This window comes from Varanus komodoensis, unplaced genomic scaffold, assembly GCF_004798865.1.
Source record: "Varanus komodoensis strain SLA01 unplaced genomic scaffold, ASM479886v1 scaffold1, whole genome shotgun sequence".
In the NCBI taxonomy this organism is placed as follows: domain Eukaryota; kingdom Metazoa; phylum Chordata; class Lepidosauria; order Squamata; family Varanidae; genus Varanus; species Varanus komodoensis.
Window position 1 is genome coordinate 12,952,981 of NW_025335268.1, and position 20,222 is coordinate 12,973,202.

General features: G+C 43.0%; 1 protein-coding gene across 10 annotated transcripts in view; it reads right to left on the bottom strand.

The window, feature by feature from the left end:
• DAAM2 (dishevelled associated activator of morphogenesis 2) overlaps positions 1-20,222 on the bottom strand; it is a 273,375-nt gene that overhangs the window by 57,000 nt on the left and 196,153 nt on the right. For 8 of the 10 annotated variants that reach the window (XM_044442145.1, XM_044441957.1, XM_044442055.1 and 5 more), the window contains 8 exons: positions 19,494-19,604; positions 18,921-19,024; positions 18,390-18,456; positions 16,171-16,288; positions 12,853-12,991; positions 12,606-12,664; positions 11,446-11,618; positions 9,908-10,237 (listed from right to left, as the gene is read on the bottom strand). In XM_044442145.1, the coding sequence (XP_044298080.1) occupies positions 9,908-10,237; positions 11,446-11,618; positions 12,606-12,664; positions 12,853-12,991; positions 16,171-16,288; positions 18,390-18,456; positions 18,921-19,024; positions 19,494-19,604 (1,101 nt within the window). The remainder of the gene's footprint in view (positions 1-9,907; positions 10,238-11,445; positions 11,619-12,605; positions 12,665-12,852; positions 12,992-16,170; positions 16,289-18,389; positions 18,457-18,920; positions 19,025-19,493; positions 19,605-20,222) is intronic. The other 2 variants (XM_044442595.1, XM_044442418.1) reach the window with 1 other exon arrangement.

Here is a 20,222-nt window from a genome sequence, read left to right on the forward strand (position 1 = left end):
GAGGCATCGTGCCCAACTAGACTACAAATACGTTGAAATGCCAAGCCCTACTACTGGAGCTATCTAGAAGCAGCCCAAGTTTCTGAGAGAATCCTAAGGTATCTTCCCTGACAGGTACATATCATAATACGTGTTTTCTTCATGAAGCCAGCAGCTTTTAAATGTGGGACTTTGGAGAACTCATTTTTTCTGTTAGAACAATGTTTTGTTCTCCATTATTCTGAAAGGCCACTGTTTCCGCAGCAAAAGTTAATTCCTGTACTGTTTTTCTCTATCTTATTTGTCTTAACACAACTAGCTTGTCAGTGGTGTGCACACGAGAAGCAGACTTCACACGATCAGCAAGCAGATCATGGGGTAAAAAAAATTATTGGATAGTACTGCCATGTACACTTGGCTGATGATTATCTGAGTGAAAGCCCCCTCCATTTTAATGATACCTACTTACACATAAAAATTTCACATGACAGGAGGAACCCTAGCTGCCTACTTCATATTTTAAATTTATGTGTGCAAGGGATATTTTTTAGGAGAGAATAGGAACAATTTTAACAACCCATAAACTAGGGTTTCTTGAAGAGTTCCAAAGAATTTGATTATATTTTACAAAATGTCAACTTGCAGGATTTTAGTTTTTATTTGAGTTAATTTGTCCATTTTCACAACATGTATAAACTGGGAACTAATGTATAAATGTTGTCACAAAAAACAGCCCATGTGGCTAATCACTGCACCTGAACTGGAGATGGTAGTTTACAGTAACAAGTTTTGTTTTGAAAATGGCCAAATTTAGTGCTAAAGCACAATCCAGGTGTGGATATAACAGCAAGCTTCCTCTACACAAAACTGAAAATAAAAGCTTCAGAAGTTTTCCTCCTGGCCATGTAGAGGAAGAGGAGGAAGGGGGATGCACAAGAACTTTTGCACGTAGTCAGATTAGGATGAGTTCTGGGGCATTTTGCAACCCTTTCATACATGATATATTGTGTGCATGACAACCTACAATGTGCACAACCCAACATCTACACATACCATATTTTTCGCTCTGTAAGATGCACTTTTTTCCCCATCAAAAGGGGAAATGTCTGTGCGTCTTGTAGAGCGAATGTGTGTGTGCCCAACGCCCGGGATGCTGCCGGCCGCCTGCACCACGTGGCACCACCTGGCCAGCACACACTCAGCGCACCCTGCTCCGCCCCCCCCCCTCCGGCGCAGGTGAGAGCTGTGCCGCTCAGGGGGAGGCATGTGGAGGAGGAGGAGGCGCGCCCTTTAACCTGCCGGAGGCATGGAGAGATGGACTACTCACTCCCACTGCCCGGGAAGACCTGCCACTGCTGTGCCGCCCGGAAGACCACCGCCGGCACGCTGCTGGCCCGGCTGCACCACACCTGGCCGGCATGCGCTCGGCACGCCCTGCTCCGCCCCCCTCCTCTGGAGCAAGTGAGAGCTGTTAATCACTGGTCGGTGTGTGTTTTCAAATGGCAACCCATCTTTTAATGAAGCCCATGGGGAAGTGATGGGGAATGTGCCTGTGATTATCAGGAAGCTTTCCATGGATCAGTTATCTGTTAGTTGATCAGACACATTATTTTTAGGATCAGTGGATATTTGAACAGCATTACCTTTGTGTATGAAGTTTATTCTTCAAAGGCTACTTAGTCCGCTGTGTGTTTGATTTACCGTACAATATCTCATTTTTTGTCATATCTCTAAAAACTAGGTGCGTCTTATAGAGCAAAAAATACGGTACATATGCAGCTTGCCTCTGATGGAGGAAAGCTCCCCATTCCTGTGCTAACTGTTTTACTCCAAGTAAATCTGCATGGCTTTGCCAGACAATCTCCTCAGCTGCACTCTCACTGCTTAGCCATGGATTAGCAAGCTCATAGCTGCTTGTCATCAGTCAGAAAGCCTGAGCATTCAGAAAGAAACAGTGATTCACCTAGTGTACTAAGATAAATTATTCCCATAGCTCCATAAACATATTTATGGTCCCTAATGAGCAATAGAAAATAAAACAAATCCTTGTTCTTTTTTCAAGATAGTTCATATGTGTATCATTCATTTTTTTTCCTTAATGAGAAATTTTTGCTCTAAGTCAATCTTCTGGCATTAGTTATCTGGTTTCTCTGCTATGCAAACGTTTTAATCCATTATGAGAAATCAGACCTGTGAACAGTATTTCCCAGGACTCCCTGGAGATTGCCCAAGACATAGAGGAAAAAGTATTTAGAGCACACACAATTAGCTTGAGTATGTCTTTATAAGGAACGGGCTCTTCCAAGAGGATTTGGTTCCTCAATGTATTGTACAATCCCACCGCAATTGTATCATTTTGCATTTAAACAGTTGAAATGAAATACAGACCAGTGAGAGAAAAACAAGAGATAGATGACATATAAAAAACGGAAATAAACAGGATTTTTCTCTTCAAAAGTTTGTTGTTTTTTCTTCTTTTTCATTTCTATCCCACAATTTTTCCTCTTTCAAGGAATCCAAGGCAATTTACGTATACTTCCATTTTGTGTTTGCAACAACACTGTGAAATAGGTTAGCTTGGCCCAAAGTTACCCAGTGAACTTCATGGCTGAGTGGGAACTAGAACTTGGATCTTCTGGGCCCCAGTCCAATACTCTAACCACTGGTTTCTATGCCTTCTTATCCAGCTGTCTCACAACCCAACATCTACACATACCGTTGAATATAACAGCAGATATGTTTTGCTAGGAAAAAGAGATTGTGCAAAATAAAGAAATTTGGGAATGAATTTTAAGCAAGGTGATATAGGTCCAGTGTGACAAGGAATGCCATTTACTGACTCCATTTCATTTCAGCCTGAAGATGAGTCCTTACCTTTCCACAATGGAAAAAGCTGCTTCTACAGCAAAAACTGTACACCTTCACTGCAAGGATGTCCTTTTCTCAAGTGAAGTCCACATACATGCACACAATTCAATATCATATGTTTTTAAAGGGAATGCTCACCTGTGGGGAAATCAGGCACTCTTGTTTCCTTAAAGAGGAACCCAAATTTTGTGTGGCCATATAAACAGTCCATTTTTCAAATTCTTCTGAATTCACATTCATTAGAGATTTCTATTATGCACAAAGTCCCACAGCTTTCTGCAAATATTACTTTACTTTATTCTCATTTCATTGAGTCCCCATGCCTGCACTTCAAATAGCTTTGTCCCTCAGAAGTTATTCCCATAGACCTAGGGTAGGTGCTTGCTCCTGGGGAGGAAAGCTATGGCAAATCTAGACAGCATACTAAAAAGCAGAGACATCACCCAGTCAACAAAAGTGCGTATAGTCAAGGCTATGGTTTTCCCAGTTGCAATGTATGGCTGTGAAAGCTGGACCATAAGGAAGGCTGAGCGCCGAAGGATTGAGGCCTTTGAATTGCGGTGCTGGTGGAGACTCCTGTGAGTCCCTTGGACCACAAGGCAATCAAACCGGTCAGTCCTAGAGGAGATCAACCCTCACTGCTCTTTAGAAGGCCAGATAGTGAAGATGAAACTCAAACACTTTGGCCACCTAATGAGAAGGAAGGACTCCCTGGAGAAGAGCCTAATGTTGGGAACGATAGATGGCAAAAGAAGAAGGGGACGGCAGAGGATGAGGTGGCTAGATGGAGTCACTGAGGCAGTCGGTGTGAGCTTGTGGACTCTGGGGGATGGTGGAGGACAGGAGGGCCTGGAGGAATGTGGTCTATGGGGTCACGATGGGTCGGACACGACTTTGCGACTAACAACAACAACAACAACAACAAAAGGTGCAGTCCTGACACAAGTGCTCTGGCAACTTAGACTAGAAGAATATGTGCCCCTTCCCCGCAACACTTCCCTTTCTCCTCCTCTTCCTCCTCCTGCTGCCACATCAGACCTCCTTACCTTTACCACTGCCATGCTTGTGCTATGAGAGCCATGCAGCCAGATCAAGGGGCCTCCCAGGTTTCCAGGAGCCCACCTGGTCCCATGGCAACCCCACAGCCACTTCTTCCAGCTGGGGCGGGGGGCTCTCAAAAAGGAAGCAGAGGGCAGGCAGTGACTCCAGAGAGCCCTGTCAGCTGCTCTCTTTTTGACAGCAGTGGTGGTGAGGCCTCCTCCCTGGGACAGGGCAGGAATGGTGCAATTCACCTCTCCAGCCTGATGTGGTCTCACCCTGCTACATGGATGGGCGAGCCCTTGGTGGAGAACCTGATGGCTGTAGTCTAATTACAAATGGGCTAAGAGAGAGCACTATGCAATTATGCAAACTTCACTTCTCTAGCTGGCATAGTACTTTTCTATGTTCAGGATCTAATGTAGCTGAGTGAAGATAACCTAACAGTGCAAACTGATGGCAGCTAGACAGCACTTAAGAGATTTTTCAGATTCCTGCAACAAGGTGGAAAACTGTTCTGTCTTCATAGCTAAAGATCTGTGCTCAGGTTCTGCTCGCCGCCTCACAGCCAGCACAGAAAGAAGTACATTGGCTCTTTGCTCCTAAATGGACTTTTGGAGAAGGAAAGAAGGGAGACCAGCATACCAAGAAACAGTATATCCTGGGGATGCCTCAGCCTCCTTTTCTCCCTCTTCAGTGTCAAATTTAGATGTTGATTTGAAGAATATGAGGAACATAGGGTGACTTTTGCCTCCCTGCTCCTCCCACCCAGCAGAGCATGCCTGTAATCCTTCGAAAGTCTCAAGGAAAGTAGTGAGTTGTCACAGTTCCCTCACTAGAAACCAGAATGTCCTTCCTCCAAGCTCTTTCTGGTTTCCCTTCTTTTCTGGCCCCAGTGGGACTCAGAGGATATAAATCTTTAGTAAATACTTTTGTCAACAAGAACTGGAAAATATTTCCACATTGGACAAAGAAACAATACAGCTGTATTTTCTTTCTTTGTTAACAGTTGACCTTGGTAAGGCTCTACAGAGCTAAAATAGAGTTAGGCCTGCTGCAGTGAACTCAAACTGTTGAGGTATTCTGGTAGATGAAGGGAAGAGGTTGTGCTTCAGATGCCCAGAGGATCCCTCCTCCCCTGCATATCTCTAACAGCACTGCTGGTTCCAGAAGACAATACAGTGGCACCTTGGCACACGAACTTAATCCGTTCCAGGACTCTGGTTGTGACCCAAATTGGCCGTGAGCCATTAAATTTCCCCATAAGGTTCAATGTAAATAAGGTTAATCCGTTCTGTAACTCTTCTTTAAATCAGAAAAATGTGAAGCAAAGTGACAACAACAAAGATCATGGCCATCTCCCCCGCTCACCCCAAGCACAAGCGCAGCCATCTCCCCGCCCCACCCCCAGCATGACCGAGATTGTGCCTGTTATCCCTGCAGGTGCCCGTCATCCTTGCAGGCACCCGTCATCCCAGCACGCGCCCATCATCCCGGCATGCTGGGCAGTGGCGGGGGAGAGACGAGCATGATCGTGGGCGCACCGGGGTAGGGAGAGACGGGCACAAATGGCGTGCTGGGGCTGGGAGAGATGGGCACAATCTTGGCCATTTCCCCCCCCCACCCCCACTCAGGGGGTGGGGAGATGGCCGCGATCGCAGTTCCGTTCATGCAGGGAAGGCGTGCCTGATCAGAGGCGTGCTCCTGCAGGAAAGACAGGCGGAATCTCGGCCATCTCCCCCACAGCTCTGCTTTGCTGCCCCCAGCTTTCCTGCAGCAGCACGCCTCTGATCACATATGCCTTCCCTGCACAAAAGCAACTGGGATCATGGCGATCTCCCCACTCGGGGAGGGGGGGGAGATGGCTGCGATCTTGGTCACCACCCAAAGCGGTGTTTGTGACCCAAGTCAAAATTTTTCAGAAATTTTTGTTCGTGACCCGATTTGTTCATGAACCAAGGCATTCGTGAGCCAAGGTACCACTGTACTGGACTAGTTGGACTAAACATCTGACTCAGTGATGACCAGATTCTTCAAAGGAGTAACAGTGAGGGCCGAACTACGTGATGCACTTAAAATCTGTGACTCTTTCACCTTTCTTCCTCTCTCTCCCTTTCACACACATTCTTACTTTTTACTGAAATGCAACCATAGGGAGCTGAAAATTTGCTCAGAGCAGCAAAGCTGAGGTAGAGTTGCTTACTACCCCTCATTTCTCAATCTAACAACTACTGGTATAACAACAAAATATACCAGACAAAAATACTACATAGGGAATTACCAGCAGTGTAAGGGCAGGGGAGTGAAGAAAGATGTGATTTACCTGTCACTTATCTCCCGCATAACATGCTTTGCTCTGGGGTTATGCGTTATCAAGACTTAATAAACAGTAGCAAATGGCAGTAGAGACAAAACAAGTTACTAGGTATTTTAACATGAGGATCAAAGCTAATACTTTTAAGAGAAGTATGAGACACATGACCTGACAAGCAGTATCATGTGACAGAGTTCCTGAGGGACAGGACCATTTCAGAGTAATTCATTTCAAACATTGACATACCACATTTAAGTCCCTTACACGCTTCTTAAGGCAGTTCACACAATTAAAATAAAATCATATATGCCTATCATTATAAAATATATCATTATAAAATCACAACAAAATCTAAAACATGCTCATCACTGAAAAAACCTGAGCTAGTTTCCAGCTGATGAATAAAAGTGGATGTTAACAGTTAGATCTTTAAAACCTGATAAAAACATGCAACAGGGAGGGGAGACAAGAACATTATCAGGTGCAGGGAGTTCCACAATGATGGAACCACCACTGAGAAGACCCTAGTATGATGAACTTCACCCATGGGTCAGAGAACAGTGTCCAAGCAGCCAATCTTAATGGCCAATATGCTCATATGGATGCAGGTGGTTCTTCAGACAGCCCAACTCTGAACTATTCAGGCCTTTAAAGATACTAACTAGCATCTTGAGCTAGGCCCAGAACATGCCTTGTACAAAACTGGTATAATTTTGTTTCAAAAGAGCCAAGGTGGTGCAATTCCTTTGAATGCTGGTCACAACTCTCTGCTGAAAATGGCAGATTTCCTTACTTACATCTAGCTTAATCTTGAATCAGTAGCCCTTTTCCAACCCAGAACTGCCTCCAAACCTCTGTTCAAGACTTTTACAGCCTCCCTGGAGCTTACAGATGGAAATGTGGGGTAGAGGTGTGTGCTCTCCACAAATCCCTTCCTCCATTATGAAAAAGCCCACAGGACATAGACTGTACAAATTATACCCCAAACAACAGAATTGGCTAACCTTTAACTAAAGAACTACCTGAGCGAGCTACGGAGCATTCATAAGGCAGAAATATTAAGAACGGCAAGCTCTACCGTATCCTTCCTCTCAAGCCCCCAAATTATTCCTTCATGCCCCCGAAATAGCATTTTATTCACCTCCCAAACCCCCATTTATTAGCACAGCTGCTCCCACTCTTAACCAGAGGAAAGGATAAGTCTGTGGTTGTTGGACACTAAACAGAAACACCTGTGTCTCTCTTGGCTTTCCTTTTCCCATATATACATGAGTGCGTACTTGTCGTATCTTTCCTTCGAAGCACTAAATCCCCTGTTCTGAAAATGAAAATAAATCCCTCTCTTACATACTCTCCCATAGGCCCACGTGGCTCTGACAGACAAGCACAGGCGGGGCAGCAAATATTTCACTTCATCTTATTTTAAAAGAAAAGGAGAGCAAGAATTCTTGTGGCATTCCGGAGGTCCCAGGACACTCATTCCAAATGCCTGAGTTGAGCCCTGAGTGACTTGGAGCCTAAAAAAGAGCGTGGATTTCTAGGCAGCCACCCAAATTCAACACAGACACTATTCTATCTGATTCTTTTTTTTCTTCTTTTTTTGTAATGACCAAAAGAGAAATAAGGGTGGTAAAAAATATAGGGGTGGGAGAGGTTGCAGAGTTAGGAAAGAAGGAACATGCTATGCACAAATCAGTCAGGATACTCCTCCAAAAGGGTATAGTATGAGGGTTTTAACTAGGGAAAAGAGAGGTTGATTGTATTCAGACATGATTGTGCAATGACTAAGCTGCTGTCAATGTTGCATCTCTCTTAGAAGTTGTCTCTGCCTGGGGGCCAGCGCAGACCTTTTCATCTACATTTGGCCACTGCCAAAAAGCTCTTCTTCATGGAAGCAACAACATCTACAAGTTTTCTGTTCTGGTTAGCCCAAATACATAGATTCATTCATTTGCTCCAGCAGTCCCAGGGGATGTACCATTACCATGGGATTGCACATGTTTGGAAAGCCAGATGAGGTAAGACTTTAAATTCAAACACCTCCAAATGACAGCACTACTATGAGGAAGAGAGTTTTGGCAGTGCTTGGTTTCTGTCCCTGCAAACCTGCCATCTGTGTGCATGCATGTCAATAACACCTACATGGTTTGACTGAAGAACAGATTTTGGATATCACAGCCCAGCATCCAATGCAACACTGATGCCCCCACCAATCTTCTGCCCTGCTAATTCCATCATGCCAGCAGCTCTGTTGCTTGCCCACCAACAAATTTATCACTTTCGAGGACAACTTGAAAGGACACTTGTTCCTGGGAGCTCCACCAACTTGCCTCCTTCCAGTAATGAATGTTTCCACTCATTTCAGGGCTTCCCCTCAGAAGCACTAAACCTCCTGCACATAGGTGGAGGGTTCCACTGGTGCAACCAGACTGGGCCGGCCCTGTCACTTGCAGAAGTGAATTGGCAGCATGGCAGAGAATAATTGGGGCACAAGGAAATGGGAAGGGGCATAAAATCCCCACTGGATATTGCCCACAGTGTCACAGTTGACCATGCTTTTCATAAAGTTGCAAGAAGCATTTATCTCTAGGCTTGAGGCATTCACCTAGACTCAGGTATTTTCCTTGACCCTTCATGATATCGGAAGGACTGCCTCCTCCCCTATGAACCTGCCTGTCCCTTAAGATCAGGCCAGGAGGCACTTCTGCAAGTTCCGTCCCTCAAAGAGGGGAGGGGGAATGGCAAATAGATGTAGGGCCTTCTCGGTGGCTGCTCCCTGCCTCTGGAATAGCCTCCCCTGGGACGGTCGTCTAGCACCATCTCTATTACACTTTTGTTGGCAGGCAAAAAAATTTTTTATATCCTGCCTTCCCCTGCACAGCTGTTTTGTCTGGTTGTTGTTGTTATTATTAGGTTTTAAATTTTGATAATGAACTTTTATTTTTATTTCATACCTGTTTTTGTCTTTATATATGCATTATACATGCTTTTACCTTTATTGTAAGCTGACTGGAGACTATGGTAATAGGTGGCATATCAATGAAAATATGCATAAACAAACAAGCAAACAAATAAATAAATGTTCTTGGTCATTTCTCACTGAGATACAAGGGCCCTGGCCTAGCAGATAAAGGCCAAGAAAAATCTGGTCGTACATAATCTGGAGCTTCTAGGTTGTGCTAAAGCCTGTTGCTGACCCCACTCTTTAAGCAGCGGACTCAAAGCACACCAGGTACACTGGTGTTTTCTCATGCAAAGTCTGGTTAGCATAATTGCATCCCTAAATATTAATGAGCCTCCTCCTCTGCATTTTATCCTCACAACAACCTGTGAGTTAGGTCGGACCAAGAATCAACAATTAAGTTCACTGACAAGATGGTTAATACTCCATGACATGTTATTTAACTTTTCCAGCCAGCCACCCCAGAGACCCACCCTCACTGGGTTCAGATGTCATCACAAACTGTGCCAAGCAAAGATTATTAAATGGGACTGCATATGCCGGGGTGGCTAACAAGTCCCCAGAGTTTATTAACCACACTCCTGGCCCTGCTCATTTATGTGTCTGAAAAGGGTTATCTGGCCAAAAGATTCCGACTCAGTAACCCTTTTAATAGCAATACTCTTTGATAGCCCGTAGGTGAATAATTTCCAGTGTCCTGATCGAGAATGAAAGAAATACAAAAATATAGTGTTCCTATGCCTCACCTCACTCAGTTTGGCCCAGTTGAAAGACTTCAGTGGGTGAGACGGCTGCGGGATAGACTTCTTCTTTAGGCTGGTGGTGCTGCCGCTGCTGCAAGTTGTGGGGGCACTGGTGGAAGGTGGAGGCATGCCCATGTTGAAGAATGGTGGTGCCCCCGGAGGGGGAGGTGGTCCTCCTGGAGGGGGCGGTGGAGCTGGTGGAGGGGGGCAGCTGGAGAATGGCAGAGGTGGTGGAGGAGGTGGTAAGGTATCCGATGAAGGTAGAGAAGACAAGGCAAATGGGTCACCAGGAGGTAGCTGAGGAGGGGGTGGGAAGGAAACGTTGCCTGCCTGCTGAAAAAGAAAAGAGTGATCTGATGGTAGTTTCTAACTAGAGCTGAGACAACGCACTGCCCTCCACCATTTTTTCATATGGCCATTCACAGGTCATATTGAGCCAGGGGTCAGACTAGATGACCCGGGAGACCCCTTCTGACTCACTCGTTTCTATGTTTCTAGGAAAGCAGAAGGGCACATTTTGCAGGGGGTTGGAGAAAACGCACATTTTCAGGCCACCATTTACTTCTCCTAACAGGGGAATCCAAATGATGCTGCATCATGACACCATTCAGGGCAGCGGTATGTAAGAAAATTCAGGGACCAGCCTGTTTAGAAGAGTGCTACCACTGTGGCAAAAAAAGTGTGTGTTTCAGTGACTGTATGTGCACTTGTTTTAGTGAATTGCTTAATAGTCCATGAGTATTTACTGTATCTGATGAAGCAGGTCTTTATCCACAAAAGCTTCTTTTTGTGGCTACTGTTTTACTGCTTTGTGTAATTTTAATTCAACACTGATTTGCTATCTAAGAGAACACCGCAACATTCTGTATTATTTTGTAAGTCACCTTACAAGCTTTTGTTGAAAGGAAACCTAGAAATATTTTAAAGAAATAAATGTCACAAATATGTTAGCATTTATGCTTCATAAAGACCATTTCCTTTGTAAGAAATTAATACATTATTGTTCTGTTTCTTAAGATAAATAGTTTTGCTTTCTTTCTCTGTGCCATTTGATGGGAATTGTTGTTTGGGAAATACTGTATTTCCCATCTGGCTTTTCTGTGCAAGTTGGCTTAATTCTAGTTTAAGGTACAATTGTATGCAAGCTATGCTGTCTGAGAGGCCGGGAGACAGGATTGTGCCCTTAGTTGCTGCTCTCCCTGCTTGCCACTTGATCAAGCTGGAGGTAAGCCCAGTCAAACAATCTTCCGGTGAATGGGCAGAGATATGCAGTTATTTACCACCAAGCACAATAGTCACTTCAGTGCATGGAATGCACAATACATGGAAGCAACGCAAAAAGAAAAATCCCTGAGTGTGTGATTCTAATTCTGTTAATTCTGTAGACCTTATGGAACATTACACAAACCTTTCAGCTAGCTTATGACTGTCTAAAAACTTTTGTACCCTCTTGCTTTTTTGGTAAGAATGGGTGCAGAAAATTTTAGGCTCAGTGCAGCTCCATATGGATTACAATAAGAAGCAAAGGCCCCACTTCCTACCGAAAACTCATTGAGTTGGACTACAAGGTCCCGAGCGTGGCGTAGCTCCAGCGATTCTTTCTGCAGCTTGTCTTTCATTTTATTCAAAGTCTTCATCATTTCATCTTTCTCTTGGGTCTTTATTTCACATTCCCTTTCCTTCTTCTCTAGCCTACTCAACAGCTCAGCATGTTCTGCAGAAAACAGAATAGAGAAGATTAACATGCGATGGATGTTTTCAGGCAACCCTGGGCACAAATCACCTCAGAAGGGTCTATGGCTATGATACATAAAAGCTAACGCTGACATGCATGGGGTGGGGGGGTTACATATTCAGTGTGTGTGGGGGGCATATTCAGTGTCAGCAGGGCACCAGATGTGACCAGGAGGCTACAACTATGTATACACACTCACACAGGGGAGAGTGCTTTACCCTCACTATAAGCAAATCTGTGAAGGTAACTGGAGCTGCAAGGAAAAGCTTTGAGCAACTCCAGCTGCCAGCAACTCACTATTTCTCTGCCACCATGAGAAAAATGGACACTGTGGTAATCATGTGGGGTGGGATTTAGCAGTGACTGGACAACTTATGGCTGAGGGACAAATATATTCCTCCTCCTGGGCATCTCTAGAATACATGCAAGACAAACACGGTAGAGAAATCAGCAGATGATGACAACCTGGGGTGCTTGTGAGTGAGAGAGATGTTTCTAGCTCACTCAGTGTGTAACTGGATCAAATCACTGTCCTAAAGACACAAGTCACCATCTGAACATAAAAAGAGCCATGCTGGTCCCTCTAGTCCAGCATTCTGTTCATGCAGCGACTAACTAGTTGTCCACAGGAAGCCCACAGGCAGGACATGTGGGCTACAGCACTCTTCTGCCCACATTCTCTGGCAATTGGGGTTTATAGGTGTACTGTCTGTGTTAAGGCAAGTAGCACATAGCCATCACAACTAGTAGCCACTGATAGCTCCCATGAATTTGTCCAATCCCCTTTTAATTCACCCAAACTGATGGCCATCCCTCCATCTCCTGGAAGTGTATTTGATAATTTAATTAGGAACTGGGTATAGAACATTTGATCTGAGAAAAGCTGCCCTCTTCTCCACTGTCTGAAGATACACCATTGCATCTGCTTCCTTCTCTGTTATGCCAGAGCACAGTGCAATCTCTTACCTTTTCGGAATTTCTCTGCCTGATCTCTCCACTGCTTCACTTCGTTCTCATTTACCAACCTGCATGAAGATAAAGACAAATCACTAGGGCTCCATTCCAAAGTAATTAAATCATCTATTTATTCAATTTATATTCAGCATTAAATTAGACTGAGGCCTCTCTAAGCAGATGGAACTCTATATACAAAGTGTTCCTTTTTTAATGTATCACATAACTGAAGTCTGCAGGTAATTATCATGCTTCTTACATCTTGATGATGTTCTTGACATTGAAGTTCTCCAAAGGAGCAATATCTGGATCATCTCCTCGCTCATCCTGAAGAACAATTTGCTGCAGTATCCTATCCAACAGCTGCCATTGCTGAAAAGTTCCTCCATTTCGTTTATCTGTAATAATGAATGCCAGTAGGGAAATAACAAATAACAATGATCACAATTTTACTGACTATTAGCACCAGTTTTCTGTGAATGTTATCACTGTGCCATTTAACAATACAATTTCTACTATGATTATTGCTTATCTAACTTCTTGCTTACTGAATTATTATATTACTTATTCATAAATAACTATGACGTTATCCATATTTAATATACAAGGGTTCTTCAAAAAGTTTCTGCACTTTTAAAAACTATTAAGAATTTCAAAAACAAGTTACATCACTTTTCACATAGTCACCTTCCTTTGCGATGCATTTTTCCCAGCATCATACCAACTTTTTAATGCCATCAGCAAAAAATATATAAAATATATTTATAAAATATAAAAGTGTGGAAACTTTTTGAAGTCTCCTTGTATCTTAGTAGTTTACAAGAGAATTTTTAAAAACATTAAAAAATACATTATGATATTCATTAACTGGTAATTACAATATATAAAACTTGCTAATATTAAGACACATTTTTAATTAAACTATTTAAAACAAAGCAATGAAGAGAGACATTATTTATTTATATTATAATTATTTTAACCTAGTGTTGTAAGCCGCCCCGAGGCTTTGGCGAATGGGGCGGCATAAAAATGTTTTAATAAATAAATAAATAAATAATAAATATGTCCTACAGCATGTCTAGGTGGCCACACAATCCTTCAAATTCTCAGATCCATGTCTGGAAAGAGAGGTGCAGCCTTGGAGCTACAGATCCACTCTACAACCCTGCTCTCCTACTCCTCACAGCCAGTGTGGAAAGAGCTGTGCCAGGTGCTTCTCCGAGATCAGGAAAACAGCCTCAAAGAGGGGATAAAGAGGGGAGGAACATGGGACGGGCAGGACAGGAGGGATATTCATTGCACTTTAGCCTCTTGCCCTTTCATTCCCAAGTGCTGCAGCTCAGCAGCCCAAATTAGCTATCTAGCTGAACTGCAGCACAGAGGCAGTGGGAAGGCAGAGATCACTTCTGCTTCTCACAGTTTGCACTGGATGCTCGTAAGCCTCTAAGTATGGAAGCTTACAAGCCTCAGTGGCTCAACAGATAGGAGGGTAGCCTAGAAAGGATAATTACAGACTAGTAGATGGGCCACACTCTCTGTCAGGGAAAGCCAGGGAAAGGAATAGGTCTTCATTTAGCACCTAAAGCATGCCACAGTTCATTTTGTGCCTCTCAATAACCAGAAGGGAAAATATTTCACAAGCTGGGTGCCAGCACAGAGAAGGCCTACTCTGTGGTTGTTGCAAGATAGCAATCTGCAGCAATCACAGCCCAAGTCATCCTCAGATTATCTTAATGGCTACAAAGGACTGCAGTGGGAAAGGTGATCTGCCAGGTAACCTGGTCCGACTGTTCAGGGCTTTATATTCCAACGGCAAAATACTGGCTCAGTAGCTAACAAGTAGCCAGTGCAGTTGTCGCAACACTGGTGTGATAGGTATGTGGTCAGGCATCCACCTCAGCACACTGCCTGCTGCATGCTGCCCCAGCTGCCAGTTCTGAACCAAGCATGAAGACAGTCCCACACAAAGCACATTATAGTGAGCTAAGTGTGTGAGATTACCAGTGCATTGACTATAGTAGCCAGGCTTCACCAGGGCATAGCAGATACATCAGAGCTGGTAATATGCACATCTCATCAGAGAAGTCACTTAGGCTTCTAATGACGACAGACCCAGGAGCTCCCCCACGCTGTACAGCAGCTCTTTCTGAGGCAGTGCAAGCCTGTTTAGAACCCATTCTCAATACACACCCAGGATCCACCAACACATGGAGTCCGCACTTTGCCAGGATTCAGGTCATGACTCCTGCATGTGTTGAATGCTAGCACCCTACTTTAAAAATAGGACTACAATAGTTGTAGGTTTGATTCGAAAGCCTAATTCTGCCTTCAGTAGGAAACAGGACCAAATATTTCTGTTCAGAAATGATCCTTTAGCAAGACCAAAATTAGCATGGATGCAAATAGCTTTTACTGTTACTAGATGAGTAAATCAAATGGCTTAAAATTCCCCAATTTGTATCATATGCCTAGAAGAGAAATAACTAATTTCATGTTTCAATTAGGGCTTGAGAACCTTTTACTTATGCATTCCCATGAGGTGCCAGCAAAATTAAGTGCTTTCTGTAAAATCTCCCTTTAATGATAATCAAGTTTTCATTTGATGGAGAGGCATTAATCCTTATTCTGTCTCAATTAGAGGTGGCACCTGTTTCTCAGGCCCTGAACACAAATGTTCTTTTTATATTTTTCTTTGAAAACTAATAATTAAATCAAGGAGGACTTTGTTTCCAGATGGACATCGTCCAACTACTCTCTTTTGATTGCTAGCTAAGCAAGAAGTGGCTGTTTCATGTTTGGAGATCTTAAGTGAAAAAAAACATTTTAGAAGAAATATGTGGTGAGGTCAGCATTAGCATGCTTGCAGCTTCCTTCTGGTTGTGGGAAGATGGTGACTCTCATGGCAACACTTGTTGCATGGTCAGAATGTGAAGGCAGCAGTTGTGCACAAGGTTAGAACAGCCAGACGGATGCATTTTTAAGCACTGATACTTAGCAACTTGTGCTCTGCTTTCATGATTTCTCAGATCTACTGTATGGAAGCAGGATCTTCCTCCCAACCACTAACCAGTATCAGTCAGTATTTGAACATTTCTATTGGACCACTGACATCTAAGAATGTGGTCTAAAGGGGATACTGGCTGGAAATGATAGGAATCATAGTCCACCATATCTGGAAGACACCAGTTTGGGGAAAGCTGCTCCATATAAAATGTTGAGGCTTTGTCCTTGAAAACCTCTCAGCAACTCCTCTGTCTTGCTCCACCAACCATTGTTCAAGAATATTTGTGCAGAGATAAAAAGAACATCAAAAGGTTCTCAGATTTCTGTGTCCAATATCAAAATCTGAATATTTTTCTAAATTTGAACAGAACTGTAGAATACAAATAGACCTGGCTTTAATTCTTATATAATGCAAGGGAAAGGAAGGATGAACTGAACTCATTGAACTGAATGACTGACCACAGCTGGACTGTGGAAGGACCCAAGTCTCTAAAATTCCAGAATGGCATGTAAACAATCCATACTCAAAAAATTTCCCAGTAGTGCCAGACCTAGGAAGAAGTAATATACTCACAAGGCATTTGCAAGCAGTGCTGCAGTACAGACAGTAAATATGGATAAGCGTCTGTGTGCTTCAACCTCTTCTTGACCATCTCAAACATCTGTGAGGCACTCTTTGTATCAATATGCACCTACAGTAAAATTAAAGTGGGAAGAGAAGGCACAGAATAAAATCACATCAGATGAGATACGCTCCAGATTTTATAGCCAAATGTCACACAGCACGAATTGGGAAGATAAACTTCAGACTGAAAAATGGACAGCAGGAGTTGCTGGACAACTAAAATTGTCAAGGGGCGGAAGCAATCCTCACTAAAGAAGGGTTGTCCTGTATAGCAAGCATGGGGAAACATGACAGAGGTGCACAAAGTTATGCATGCTATGGAAAAAGTGGATAGGGAGACTTTTTCTCTTTTCTTTCTCATGGTATGATCACCTGGGTTCATCCCATGAAACTGAGGTGGGAGATTTAGGACAGGAAAAAGGATGTACTTATTCACTTGCTCAAAATGCAGGGATCCCTCAAAATGCAGGGATCAATTGGGATGGTTTTAATAGGAATTAGACAAATACATGAAGGATAAGGCTACCAGTGGTTACAAGTTATGGTAGATATTTGCTATCTGCTCATATACAAGAATGGGTAGTGAACATAAACTGGAAGGGGCTACTGCATTTATGTCTTGCTTGGGGGTTTCCTCTGGGCAGCTGCTTGGCCACTGTGTGAACAGAATGCTGAACTTGATGGGTGCTTGGCTGATCTAGCATGGCTTTTCTTATGTCATGCTAAATGACTATTTTGCCTCTGTGTTCTTCCCAAAGCAGGACAGGGGAGAACCACATAGGGGATCAGATTAGAATCACTCCCCTAGAAGTTGAGGAGCTGCTCAGGGCACTGAACGTTACAAAGGCACCAGACCCTGAGAGGTTACACCTGAGAGTAGTTCAGGAATTGGCGGGGGTTCTCTTGTGTCCATTGGCCTCCATTTTTGAGGCCTCGTGGAGAATGGGTGAGATTCCAGAGGACTGCAGAGTGGCATCAGTGGTACTAAGCACTCTGGCAACAGGGACAAGTAGCTTTCACACCACTGTGGGCAGATTGAATTAGTACTTAATAGGGTCGCAAGTCACACCTTCATTGACAGGTCAGCAAATGATACATCATCAAATGAAAAGAAACCAAGTATGCAGGTGTCAACAATCTCTTTGCCCTTCTTATTGCCTTACATTGCTTTGTTTTACTTTTCTTATGATATTTCCCTTTCTGATTCATTGCATTCTACACCAAACAGTTGATGATATCTTTTAACTGTTTATACTGTAAGTTTTGGAGATTTGAAATGGCCTGGGAAGCTAAAGATACTAAAAACTTGTTAATCTTGCCTTATTCCTTATATGTCTCCAAAACATTGGAAAATATTTGTCTACCTAGAAAGTGATGATGGATGCATTCATAAAGACAGCTTTGCTTTACTGCCTATTCGTACAAAAGTTTGGCTGTCACAGGTTTCCTATTAAGACCAAGCATCACTGAAGACCAAGATCTAACTGAGGGCAAGTCTCCTGTATCAGAGAACAGGCACTTGTCCATTGGGACCCTGGAAGTGAGGGAGGCAGATTCAGCAGCAACCTTAAGGCTCCTTCCTGGGTTAAACAACAGAAGCTTTTACTATTGAGTCAAGGCAGTATGAAACTAGACATTGCTACCGCAAACCTCTAGCTTGTACGAACTTCCATTTTATCCACAAAAGGCCATCTTGAAACTCTAGGTGGGCAAACACTCCAAGAACAAAGAGGAAAACAAGATTTCATGATACAACCAAGCTGTTGATCTATGTTAGCAGCAAAGAGTGCAGTAAGAATGGATAGAAGAGAAGTGATAAGCCAACCCAATAGCATCTACAACCCATGAGTTCCATGCCTGCTTAGGTACTTCAGAATGCTTGCTTAATACTCAGAACAGCCAATCAAGCTGCAAACTGATTAAGAAACCAGACTGGAACACTTTAAGTCATCACTGAATCCTGCCATTGTCTGAATTCATCCAGTGTCACCAATAAATGTACTCTTTGCTGACCTCTTTTTATCCTCTGCTCTGTAAATAAGTAGAACATTTCATTTCTTTTTCATTTTAAGAAAACTAGGTCCATACCACATAACAAAATTATGATTTATACTGAATAGGCAAAGCAATTTTCTTAGCAATAAAACCCTTTCTAAAGGAACACTCACCACATCAAACCTCTTTGCAAGTTCCAAGTCATCTTCATTTCTGACCATCTCAAAGAAATCCAAGTGTCTGGAAGGCAGAGAAAACAAACCATGTTTGTAACCCATTTCTTGCTTGCAGTGATGCAAGTTAAATGAGTGGGTGGGGAGAGTTTGCTTTCTACTGAACAGTGGCATAAAAAGAAGTCAGGTGATACCTTTTCCTTAATCCAACTTGGATTGGTGAGTCTACGTTAAGTTTCACAATTTAAGTCTTCCTACAGAAAATGGACCTTGGTGCTTGCTTTGAGTTTTAAATTCAGGGTAGGTAAAGTAGTGAAATTATGATACTTTCATTGATCTCCTGCATCTATCTAATGGTAGGTTGCACTGTCCAAGAAGTGGGTGGTGCCAAAACTCATAAATTACTTAGACAGGATAATGAATTTGCTCATAAAATGATCATTAATCTATTAGCAAATCAAGCTGGTTATCACTAGAAAACAGCATACAGCATTCTGAAGCAGGAATATCTTTTCAGCTGATATGGCTCACCTGTCCAGTGTTGCATTTTCATGTCCTCTGAGCTTGTCAATAACAGGTTGAATACCCAGCATAAGAAATTCATATCGTAGGTGCAATCGAAATTCCAAATTGTCCTACAAGAATGAAAAATTGATCAAGTCATTTGGTTTCAAAGGCTGCATACCACTTCAGATGAAATGAAGGAGAAGACAAAGCTGGGAGGTAAAGTACCCACTGAGGGTACTTTACCTGACTAGAGGTTCAATTCACTCCAGTCAGGGAGACAGATAGCAAGAGTGGGGAAATCCCTGTTAACAACCTTGAGGAGCTGCTGTGAGCCTGGATAAATTATAATGTTTAGGCAGTAGTTTTTGAAGTTCTTGACATGGGTATGGCTGGGCTCTCATTGGTGAAACTGTTGTAGTGAGGGGCCAACTCATTGTTTAAAGCAGGGGTGGGCAATTAATTTTCCTGTGGGGCCACATGATGCCCAGGTCTGGTTTAAAGCATACAGTTCATTACATCAATGATTTTTGTTAGCAATTTCCAACATAAAAGGGGAAAGAGGAAAAACAGCCAGCAGTAGCTCTCTAAGAGACTCACCTCACCAGTACCAGCATTCAAAACAGCATTAATAAAGGACATGATGGCAGTTTTGAGATTCACTTCATCTCGGTATCGCCCAAGGCTGCGGTCTAGCTCATTGAGTAATGACTGTAAAACAACAGGAGTGAGAAAATGATGCATGCTACCATGGTAATACTGTTGCTTCTTAATAGATCTGGAATTTATACTATATCGGCCCTAAAAGCTCAGGAAAACCTGATAAAGACTATGAGAAACACAAATGTAGGACAAGCATTTCTACCTTACGATACCAAGAGTTTTAAGTAGATATAAATCTTCCTTTACAGCAGCCTTATCCAACTTTGTGCCTTCTAGAAATGTTTGGATTGCAAAACCCAGAATTCCCATTAATGTCCCTGCTGGGTGGGAATCCTGGAAGTTGCAGTCCAAATGCCTCTAAAGGCCACCAAGTTGGGGAAGACTGCTTTACAGTATTATTTATGCAAGCTTGCATGCACGCCCATCCTTCAACTGTTTCCAGGGTGGCTTGCAAACAGTTGGAAAACAGAAAAACTAAAACTTAGGTTATAAAAAATTAACAAACTTTTAAAAGGCCAAAAAGCAGAAAAGCCATGTACAGAGGGATAAAATTACTGAGGAAAGAAAAAAGAAATTTTGCCTGGTTCTGAAATTTTATCAAAGTAGGTGCCAGATGAACTTCTTTGGGGAGAACAGTATACAGTTGGGGTGCCACCTCCATTAGGC